Source organism: Coenobita brevimanus, chromosome 71, assembly GCF_032717465.1.
Source record: "Coenobita brevimanus isolate Jiangsu-jjx chromosome 71, ASM3271746v2, whole genome shotgun sequence".
NCBI lineage: Eukaryota > Metazoa > Arthropoda > Malacostraca > Decapoda > Coenobitidae > Coenobita > Coenobita brevimanus.
The window spans coordinates 41,086,945-41,099,444 of NC_137024.1; the positions used below are offsets into that span (position 1 = coordinate 41,086,945).

General features: G+C 42.6%; 1 protein-coding gene across 1 annotated transcript in view; it reads right to left on the bottom strand.

Moving 5' to 3' along the window:
- Sh (Potassium voltage-gated channel protein Shaker) overlaps positions 1–12,500 on the bottom strand; it is a 201,139-nt gene that overhangs the window by 5,428 nt on the left and 183,211 nt on the right. The window contains exons 6-7 of the mRNA XM_080277993.1: positions 12,288–12,478; positions 5,442–5,606 (exon numbers count right to left, since the gene is read on the bottom strand). Coding sequence (XP_080134119.1) covers positions 5,449–5,606; positions 12,288–12,478 — 349 coding nt within the window. The 3' untranslated portion in view covers positions 5,442–5,448. The remainder of the gene's footprint in view (positions 1–5,441; positions 5,607–12,287; positions 12,479–12,500) is intronic.

Below are 12,500 nucleotides of genomic sequence, written 5' to 3' on the forward strand. Positions count from 1 at the left end.
TGACTTAAACAACAACAACAACAATAGTCATTATCATCACTATCACTACCACCATCAATTTATCATCACTAATAGACATCCATCACAACATTCAAGCCACCATATCCATACTCACCACCACTACTATAACCATCACCTCCACCACCTTACACTCATCACCACCACACCGATCACGATCACCACTATCATCATCATAACCACCACACATAACATACCATCACAACACATACCGATACTCTTCCCATCACCATCATCATTCTCACCATTACAGCCAACACAAACATCACCACTACCATCACCACACAATCTCCTACCACCAACATCACCACTAAGTCAGGACAACCACCACCACTTCCGCAATCACCATCACCATACACCACCACCATCATTATCACCATCACCACGGTCACTATCACCAGTCAGCCCTATTCACTTTCCTATCACATCCTTTTTTCTCTTATATAATTATAGTAACGGCATAGAAAAAAAGGTCAATGAAAGGGGAAGATAAGAGAGAAAAACAGGCGATAAGAGATGGGAGAAATAGAGGAAAAAAAAAAAAGAGTATGGGCAGAAAAATAATAGTCACTGATGGCAGCTGATAAGGATGACAGGAAAAATAGTTAGTACTGCATAATAATAATAATAATAATAATAATAATAATAATGCTATTATTATTATTATTATTATTATATTTAATGCAAGAAATATTGCTGTACGAAAGAACTGATGAAACTCATGCAACCACAATTTCGAAATAATAATAATAATAATAATTAATAATAATAACTGCTATCATAATAATTTTATTAATATTAGTATTATTATACAACACAAAACAGGAATTATTGCAGTATGAAACATTTGTGCTATTCATGCAGTCACAATGCCAATATTAAAGCATGCACTGAAGTATACTCAAATATTGTGACATTAATATTCTAAAAAAATAGCGACTACCTCACTGATGGAGTCCCCCCCAAATAGGTAAACAGTCATAAGGTAATAGCCAAAGCAAACTGCAAAAGCTATATACGTCCATATGAAATGCTAACCGTAGTCACACATTAGGCCAACATTAATTTTCTCGGCATGCAGTTCACACAAGGCATCATTATAACCCGTTACTGGACATTTGTGGCTAGCCCGACGTATTTCCTTTGGCTGACAACAATCACTTTAATTTAGCTGAGAGGATTCCCATACAGTAATATATATATATATATATATATATATATCCAGTGAAAAGATTTTAGCAATGGGAGGTTCCACGCTCCGGCACCCACTATGGAAGGCGCTAGTATTAACTTCTTCAGGCAATTGTATTCTACCCGTTATCAGACGATTTTACTCAGCTTAAAGAATAGTTTTTCAGTGAAGACAATGATGATGGCTTAACTTCCTGACCTTTCCAGTTCAAGCAGCCTCTCCTAACATGTAATAAAATCGCCTAGAGATTGCAAGAATACAGTGTTGTCCGTAAACAGCGCTCAGTCTGCTGGTGTGGGTGTGGGTGTGGCGGTGGGAGTAGGAAATGAATAGGTGACCCAGCATGGACACTGACAGCACTGAACAAGCCGTCCCCACAACACACGAGTAACTACCCAGCGTAGTGGAGTAGCGTTGTGTATGACCCACCCTGTGTATCCCAGGCGACAGTGGCAGTAGTTGAACAAAAGACTGTGTGAACAACAAGAATATGTGTATATTAAAGGTGCATACAGCTAAAGCATGTACGTGAAACAGAGCTGGTGTGCAGGTATACACAAAGCGTACACAAAAGCAGTTGCACATAAAAGCAGATAAGCACATGAACACGTGCATACTAGATGGATAGGTGTATCGACGAACAGGCGTTCATAAGTCCAGGTGTATACAAGAGCAGGTGTACATTACAGCACGTGTACATACGAGATTGTGTACATAACAAGAAATGGTGTACAAACAAGTGTACAAGACAATTCCGGGTGTACATAATAAACGAGGATATACATAACGAGAAGGTGTACGTATAAGCAGGTGCACAGAAGAGCAGGTGTACATAACAAGAAGAGATGCACTCAACAATGGCACGTGCACATACCAAGAAGTGGCGTACATAAGCACGTGTACACAATGAAACGTACATAACAAACAAGTGTACATAACAAGAGTATATGCACACAAGATTTAAAAAAACACAACAATGATCCAACAATAAACAAATAACCAAAATACAAATGACACCAAAATACTAATGACACCAAAATACAAATGACACCAAAATACTAATGACACCAAAATACAAATGACACCAAAATACAAATGACACCAAAATACAAATGACACCGGTACAAATGACACCAAAATACAAATGACACCAAAATGCAAATGACACCAAAATACAAATGACACCAAAATACAAATGACACCAAAATACAAATGACACCAAAATACAAATGACACCAAAATGCAAATGACACCAAAATACAAATGACACCAAAATACAAATGACACCGGTACAAATGACACCAAAATACAAATGACACCAAAATGCAAATGACACCAAAATGCAAATGACACCAAAATGCAAATGACACCAGTACAAATGACACCAAAATGCAAATGACACCAGTACAAATAACACCAAAATGCAAATGACACCAAAATACAAATGACACCAAAATACAAATGACACCAAAATACTAATGACACCAAAATACAAATGACACCAAAACAAAGACAACAAGTACAAGGAACAAACAAGGCAGGAAAGGTCAAAGGTGAGAGGCGATGATCCTTTTAAAGCTCAGCAAGAGTTGTGACGTAAGCAAGCCAAACAAACAAACAAACAAACGAGGAAACAAACAGGCCTGCAAACAGATGAACTAAGAAACAAACAAGGGAATGAGTACACAAGCACATGCACAAACAACTGAAAATAAAACGTGGACAAAATGCAAGAAATAAACAATCAAACCAATAAGCAACAAACAATGAGGCAAACAATCGGGTACAGACACATGCAAACGAACCATCAAGCAAATAATGAAACAAAGAAGACATCAAACAAACAAACAAAAAGCAGACAAAAATACTGATAATTATAATTAGTCAAAGGTTTAATATGTCAGATTTCAGAATTCCTGCGACGTAAAAAACAAACAAAACAACCTAATACACACACACACACACACACACACACACACACACACACACACACGACACAGACATTATCTATCTATACAGATAAATATAGATATATAGATACAAACAGATGAACAGAGATAGACAGACAGATAGATAGATGGATAGACAGACAGAGATACTATAGACAGATACATATAGACAGACATACAGGTACACAAAGACTGATGGCAAGATAGATACATGCATAGATATACATACAGATAGATAGACTGATAAATCGAGAGAGAGAGAGAGAGAGTAAACATCCCCCACCAACAAATACAATCAATACAAGCACACGGTAATAACACTCACAATTACCATGCGTCATTTTAAACAAGAAAAAGTGTAATTTCTTTTGTTGGTACTCTACACTCTTCGCTCTAACTTGGCGTAAAAATACCATCTCCCCATCTTGATTTCCGAGTTATAGCAGGAGATGAACATGAGAATATGGTGCTAGTCACGAAGAAGAGCTGTGGAAATTATGCAGAGCCGTGGTATTGTCTTGTTCTGCCACTGAGATACAGGAAATAGGTTACAAAAGGATAAAAATTTCGGCCAAGATAAAATGAAAGTACTGAAAGATAAATAAAGGACAATTAACCCCCCACTGGCGTCGGTTTTGCCTTCGTATTTCATTCCTGTATCACCAGACGATTTTATTCAGCTTGGGATGGACCTCTAGCAGTGAAGGGGGCTACTGACGGCTACATCTAACCCCTCCAAGCCAAAAGTCTTCCTTAAGCTGAATAAAATCGTGACAATGGAAAAAAAAGGGAAGACATCACCATACCCAAGGATAATGAAAGAAAAATATCACGTCACATTACATGAACTACGTTGTAGTAGTAGTAGTAGTTATTGTTGTTGTTGGTTGTGGTGAAAGGCTAACTATTAACAACAAAAATTAACTTGTTTTATACGCTTTTTCGCAACAGAATAAAATCGTCTGGCGTTAATCACACTAAAACCACTATCTCACTCACTGAAGGACTTAGGAACAAAAGACACAAGCTATAAACTAAAACAATAACAACAGAGCAAATGTCAAGGGTGGTATTCCTGTCCATAGCATTTGTTATTGAGAAAAACAACTATTAAAAATAAAATAAAATAAAGAACGAGGGGAGCAAAAACAGCGACAATAACGTGAAAAAAATCCACCAATGTAAACAAATTATTAACAGGAAAAAAGACAATAACAATAGACACATCAATAACAACGCAATAACAATAATGCCGACAATAAAAGTAAAAACAGCAATAACTGCTAAAACAACAATAACAGCAATGACAACACAGCAATAACAATGACACTCGCACAAACGTCAGAGGCCGTTTTCAATGCTCATGTTCTTGTTGTTGTGGCAAAATTAACAGCAAATGGGCCATGACAGCAAAGTAAACGAGCAAATTCATCACCATCATCATCATCATCTCAACCCGCACCAACCTCCTCCTCCTCCTCCTCCTGATCATCATCATCATCATCATCGCCACCATCATCATCGCCAACATCATCTTCACCACCACCACCACCACCACCACCACCATCATCACAATTTTCATCAGCATCAGCATCCTAACCCTCTTTCCCACCTACGAAATAGTGCGAGGAACAAGGAGGAAAAGACCTAGGTGAAACCACTAACAATAATATTCACATTAATGCCGTGCGTCAGTTTTCCCGTTCACACACAATAGGCTTTTGTTGCATAAAGGATGGTTAACAGTACAGGATTAAAAACATGTCAAATTACCCAAGTAAATACGTAAGGGAACAAATGCTACAAACAAAGCATTAAAAATTTTACTCACACACGTCAGCTTCAGTGCTCTTGGGGGGTTTTTGCTGCTGTTGCATGAAGGACAGGTATCACTAAAAAACTACAAGGCAAGCAAACTACAAGAGCCAAATTTACAGATAAGGCAAACACAAAGACATTCACACATAGGTAAAACACAGCTTTAACTTCAGCATTAATGTTGCTGTGAGGAGAAATAACATACAGGTCATAAAAAAATAAATATAAGCCAAACAAACTACCCATGCAGATGATAACTATGAGAGAGGAAAAAGCTGCATACAGAACACTAACAATGACCCCGCCATCAATGCCAGAAGTCAGTGTCAATGTTTATGACGTTTATACCGTCGATGCATTACGGGCAGGTAAAAACAGAGGGAATAAAAGCAAAGCAAGCACACTACCCATACACACGACACTACAGAAACAAAAACTACAAACACATTAGAAAAAACACTCACACAAATGTCAGACGTCAGTTTCGATGCTCATGGCGTTTATGTTGTTGTTGTGGCGCGGGTTGCAGTTCTGCTTTTTACTGAGGTCGTGCTGCAACAACACGCCCTCCTCCAGCTCCATGATGTCTGAGGATGACTCTGATAACGAGTCTTTCTTCAGATGCTGACCTGTTGGGGGAGGTGGCGTCAGTGTGGGGGCAGGTGAGCGGAGTCTGACCTCACTGGGAGAACAGGGGGTTTAGAGCTACATTCTAAGTGGCATCAGATGCTTCGTAGCACCTCATCCCAACCGACTTGTTTACAGTGTTAATATCAACACGATTTGCATCATTAACATTCACGAGGATACTAATGTGCAATGTGCAAAATAAATCGCTACCGAAGAGGCCTTGCGAAGTCTCAAAATCCACTTATGAGCTACGTGGTCAAGTGGAAGGGAAGAGAACTGCTGACTGTTATATCGCACAATGAATTTCGTTTTACCGTTCTTAACTAATCTTCCACAAAATCAAGCGAATGTCATAATGCAGCCAAAGGAAAAAAAAAAAGGGGGGGGGGACATTAATCTCCTATACCTTAACTATGCAAAAGCACTCTTGCTAATGCTATCACACCAGTCCTGAATGGAATAACACTCGCATATCTCAAAATCAGTAGCCATGAGATGACATGTAGGTGTACGCGGAGATGATCATTGCTGTGTCGAGGTGATGCGTACGAAATCTTGGCAGTTTTGTGGATAACGAGTTACGCGGTTATCTGAGTTATATATGAGGAAAAAAGGTCATTCTGAAACCACTTGAGTCCCATTAGGGTCAACTGAAGTTTTATGAGAACACTCGGGGATTCTGAGGCCATTTGGGTTCATAGGAGTACGCAGTAGTACACAGGAACTCATAATACATAAGAGAGGGCCTTCTACTGTACTCTCCTTGTGTCCTAATTCTGTGACTAAGTAAAAGCGTCAGCGTTAGTCATACCGCATAGTAGGGATAGTAAGATCTTTGTGCATCTATGTAATTATGTAACACTATGTAACAGTGGGTCAAAGATGAGAAAGACATGGATCAGGTGAGGGTAATGAAATCGGGAGGGGGTCATTTGAAGGTCGTGTGGCGAAACTGGCCCTGGGGAAGGGGTTTCCTGGGAGTCAAGGGTCAGGGGGTTAGTATTGGGGTCATCTGGAGTCAGGAATCAATACATGGGTCATTTGGGGTCAGGAATCAATACGGGGGTCATTTGGGGGCAGGAGACAATACCGGGGTCATCTGATGGTGTTTCTATTAGTTCAGGGGTCGTCAGTGATAGCATTTTGAGGTCAGTGAGCACAGTGATCATCTAATGGGCAATTCGAGGTTAGTTCTGGGGTAAGGAGGTCAATTACATGAGTCATTTAGTGTAATCTGAGAGGGACTTTTGGGGTCGCACAGTTAGTATTGGGCCCATTTTCGATTACGAGACTAGCACTGGGGTATGTGGGAGAATTTGGGATCAGGGTTTGTATGGGAACTTTGGGGTTTGTGGGACTAGTAAAGTGGGTCGCCTTGAGCGTCGATTCGACGAGGAAACGGCCGAGTGTGGAGGGAGTGAGTGTGAACCAGACGATGCCTCTCCCTCCCACCTCGGCCCCTCTGAGCGCCGATCCGACGAGGAAGGGGCCGAGCGAGGAGGGCTGAGCGCTGAACGCCCTCGATGCCTCTCCTCCCACCTCGGCCCCTCTGAGCGCCGATCCGACGAGGAAGGGGCCGAGCGAGGAGGGCTGAGCGCTGAACAGGTTAAACCTCCCTGCCTCTCCTCCCACCTCGGCCCCTCTGAGCGCCGATCCGACGAGGAAGGGGCCGAGCGAGGAGGGCTGAGTGTTGAACGCCCTCGATGCCTCTCCTCCCACATCGGCCCCTCTGAGCGCCGATCCGACGAGGAAGGGGCCGAGCGAGGAGGGCTGAGCGCTGAACAGGTTAAACCTCCATGCCTCTCCTCCCACCTCGGCCCCTCGGAGCGCCGATTCGACGAGGAAGGGGCCGAGCGAGGAGGGCTGAGCGCTGAACAGGTTAAAGGATAATATAGGGGGTCATTTGGGTCAGGGATCAGTGTAAGGAGTTGTTTTAGGTCATCTAAGGGTAATTTGGTGGTTATCTAGAAGCATACAGGGCATTTAATGTAATTTATTGGGCGGGTGGTGAACTGAATGAAAGGAAGGCAATGATTGATTATGTGTGTGTGGATGAAAGGATGCGAAGATGTGTAATGGATGCAAGAGCTCATAGAGGTTGGGGGAGTGGAATTTCTGACCACTACTTGGTGGTGGCCAGAATTAGGATTCAAGTAAGATGGAGGAATAGAAGAAGGGAAAGACGAGAGGAAGGAGTTGTTGCAAGGAGAGTGGAAAGGTTACAAGAGGATGAGAAAAAGGCAGAGTATAAGAGAGAAGTGGAGGAACGATATGGCAAATATGAATTGGAGCAGATGGGAGACGTGGAAGGTGTGTGTAGGATATTTACAGAAGAAATATGTGCAGCATGTGATGTGGTGTGTGGAAGGAAGAGAAGACGGAGGGGGGTGCAAGGAACAGCGTGGTGGACTGAAGAGGTGAGACAGGCTGTGGCACAAAAGAAGAAAGCATACAATGAATGGATGAGAAATAGGGCCGTGGAAGAAGTTGAGAGGCGGAAGAGAGAGTTATATGTAGAAAGAAAGAGAGAGGTGAAAAGATTAGTAAGAGAGAGTAAGAAGAGAGTGGATGAGGAATTTGGAAGGAATTTGAGTGTAAAATGGAGGGACTGTAAGAAAATGTTCTGGAAAGAGGTGAAAAGAGTAAGACAGGGTGGAAGTGAAGTTAGTAGGGGAGTGAAAGATAAAAATGGTAGATTACCAGTGGAGAAGGGAGAAAAAGTGAGCAGATGGAGAGAACACTTTAAGGAATTGTTGAACATAGAGGATGGAAGTAATGCGAGTATAAGTGGCTGGGGAATGGCTGGGAGAAGGAGGGAGGTGAGAAGACAGGAAGAAATCAGTAGGACAGAAGTTGTGGAAGCAATGAAGAAAGTTAAATCGGGGAAAGCCCCAGGAATTGATGGAGTGTGTGGTGAAATGCTGAAGCATGGGGGAGAGATAGTAGTAGAATGGATGTGGAAGATGTGCAGATTGGCCTGGGAGGAAGGTACAGTCCCGGAGGATTGGAAGTCAGGTATAAATATTCCCTTGTACAAAGGAAAAGGGGAAAAAGAAGTGTGTGGTAATCATAGGGGCATTTGTCTTCTTAGTATAATAGGAAAAGTGTATGGTAGGATACTTATTGACAAAGTTAGAGAAAGAACAGAGAAATTAGTTGGAGAAGAACAGGGAGGCTTCAGGAAGGGAGGAGGTTGTGTAGATCAGATATTCATTCTTAGATCTTTAGTGGAAAAGTTTCTAGAGAAGGGAAAGAAGTTGTATGCGGCTATCATGGATTTGGAGAAAGCATATGACAGGGTGGATAGACAAGGATTGTGGAAAGTGTTAAGAATATATGGAGTAGATGGGAAGTTGTTGAATGCTGTGAAGAGTATGTACGATGGTGCGAAGGCTGCAGTGCGTGTGGATGGTGAACTAAGTGAATTTTTCTCTTTGAAAGTTGGGTTGAAACAGGGATGTGTCATGTCTCCATGGTTGTTCAATCTGTACATGGATGGGGTAATAAAAGAGGTACAAGGTAGGGTAGTGGATGTTGGAGTGGCCCTGGTGAGAGAGGATAGTGTTTGGAAACTCCCTGTACTGTTGTTTGCAGATGATACTGTGTTGTTGAATGAAGACGAAGGGGAGCTGCAAGGCTTGGTGGATGAGTTTGGGAGAGTGTGTAAGAAACGGAATCTAAAGGTGAATGTACGGAAGAGTAAAGTGATGGTCTTTGAGAGAAGTGAAGTCAGTGAACGTACAGCGAGGTTGGATGGTGAGGAATTGGAAAATGTGAGTACGTTTAAGTACTTGGGTAGTGTGATGTGTAAGGATAGAGGTTTGGAGGGTGAAGTGCTTGAAAGGGTACAGCAGGGAAGAAAGGTTGCTGGTTCTTTGAAAGAAGTGATAAGAAACAGGGAAGTGAGCATGGAAGTGAAAAAGTTACTACATAACAGTATTGTGATACCAACTCTAACGTATGGAAGTGAAGCTTGGACGTTGTTGGAAGGACACAAGTCAAGAGTGAGAGCAGTGGAAATGAGTTATTTAAGAGGAGCCTGTGGAGTCACATGGAGGGACAGGCTGACAAATGAGGATATAAAGGAGCGTTGTGGTGTGGATGTGGATGTGATAGGAAGCGTTATGAGGAACACACTGAGGTGGTTTGGCCATGTGGAGAGGATGGAGGGTGAAAGACTGACGAAGAGAGTGTATGTGAGTGAGGTGGAGGGGGGAAGAGGGAGGGGGAGGCCAAGGATGAGATGGAGGGATGGGGGTGGAGAGGTATATGAGAGAGGGGGGTATGAGTTGGGAGCAGGGCAGTGAAATGGCGGGGGACAGGGCGACTTGGAGGCGATTTGTCTGTGGCCACCCCAAACGGGATTGAGGCGTCTGGCAATAGATAGATAGATAGATAGACCTTCGGTTATCTAGGGTCATTCGGGGTCAGTTTTGGATTACCTGGTGTCATTTCGGGTCAGTCTGGGTTATCTGGGGTCATTTGAGGTCAGTCTTGGTTACTGGGGACATTTGGAGTCAATCTGGGCTATGATATTATGGTTTCAACTGGGGTCTACCTAAGTTCCCTGGGATCATCATGGATTATCTGGGGGTCATTTGGGGTTAGTTTGGGTTATTTAAGGTCATCTGAGGTAATCTGGAGGTGAGTATGGGGTACTTAGTGTTGCTCAGAGTATAAAAAGAGTAAAAAGGTACATCAGTTACAAAAAAATCAACAGGCAATGCTATCTGGTATATGACAGAATTTCTTTACAGTTATACATACCTGAATAACACTAAATAATAGTAGCAATGAGTAACAGTGACTAAAGCATTAAGTAACAATGAATCCATAAATATTAATTACTGATGAATCTCTAAGTATGAACCACAAGGAATATTACTCAACCACCTTTTTAATAATACAAACAAAATACGAATCACAATGTATTCCAACCAAATAAATGCCTACAGAAGCCATCGGTACAATTACTTACTCTACCAATACTCTGTGGTAATTCAATACCCTCCCAATTCTGCTTTAATCCTACAGACTGCAATAACGAACATGGAAATTACAACTCGGCGGAGGTATGCTACTGAAAGCTTATGCACACCGTCACTCTTAATATCCATCATTATATCTTTTAGAAGAGACAATTATTCAGTTACATGTTATGATGTTCCGAACTCTTGCAGAAATATACCTGTTCATCTAATAATTGTCGATTAATAAACCAAAGTCTCAATAGGGGTGCGAGCTTTGAGAGAAGGGAGCCTGGTGGCGGAGAACAAAGTGACATGGAGATTCGTCTGCGGCCAACCCTTCCACGGTTAAGGCGTCTGGCTACTCACAGATAAATTGGTTCTAACATGGTCTCAAGAAAGTGTAATGAAACTTGACAAAAATGAGTTTTCGCTACTCCACCAATAACTTACTCTCGAATACCTACTGCAAAACACATAATACTGATACCCCACAACTTCCAACTAATACTCTCAATGCCAGCATCCCCAATACACAGGTTCTAATACCTAACAATATCTCCCAGTCTCTTTTCCCCTCGATGTGGACTCATTCATTCTTTACAATAGCTACTGATTACAATGGACACTGTTCTGAACTTTGTGGCAGCATGCTTTCTTTACCCTTACAAGAACGTATTCAGCACCCGTCCATCTGCACACTCTTAGCCATCATATCATTAGTCTAAACCAAATGGCAAATAGATATTCGCATTTTCCATGTACACATCTGGTCAGCATTAGATCAGTGTTACTTAGTCTTTCCTCATGTCTAAAATCTTGAGAGCATTAAACGAACGGTGTCCTTGAACCTCAGAAAAAAAAAAAAAAACACCAAACTGGCTCCCTTTCGTCGTTTCTTCATTAGACAGGGAAAAATTACAGGTTCTGGTCTGCCCTCTCTGTATAAATAAGAATAACTACAGACATGCTATATTACCTACCTAACACCCAATGCCAGGCACACCCCTTAGTACGCCCCAATACTCCTAATACTGACCAATAACAACACAACGATGAACACCTGGATGCTAACAACACACCTTCAATTACCATGTCCACACAATACCCGCCAATGCCCTAGTGCTCACCCCTCTACTACCCAACCTTGCCACAGTATTCATCCCTTAACTGTACTCAATGCAGTTCTCCAGCGTCCCACTACTTACCACTCCAGTACCCGCCACTGACCCAATGCACACCACTCCCATCACCGTTCTAGTACTAGCTACTCTAATACCAGTACCCACCACTCTTACACTCGTCAGTGTCGTGTCCCAGTACTCGCCACTCACATATTCATCACTTAACTTCCCTTCAGTGCCCCAGTACCCGGCTCTCTTATACTCACCACTCTAGTACCTTTCAGTGTCCCCAGTGCTCACCACTCACACTCATCACTCTCGTACCCATCAGTACCCTTGGACTCACCATTCCATTACTCACCACTCTATTATCCTTCAGTCTCTTACACACCACTCTAGTACACTTCATTGCTCTATTACTCCCCACTTCACTACTCACCACACTAGAAACGATTAAGGCCCCAGTACACACCACGCTGGCAGTAAGCCCCATCCCAACACACACCACCCGGCCAGTACTCCCCCTCCCAGTACTCACCACTCCGTCTGTACTCCCCTTCCCAGTTCTCACCAGTTGGCCAGTACTCACCCACAGTGCCGGGCAGGTAGGGACAGCTAGTGACATGGTTGAAGTTCTGACTCTGCATCTCCTCCTGGTCGGTCTCGCGGTGGTAGAAGTAGTTGAAGTTGGACACGATGACAGGGACGGGGAGGGCGATGGTGAGCACGCCGGCGATGGCACACAGGGACCCCACGATCTTACCCCACACACCCACGGGCCTGAGGGGACGACGCAGGTACA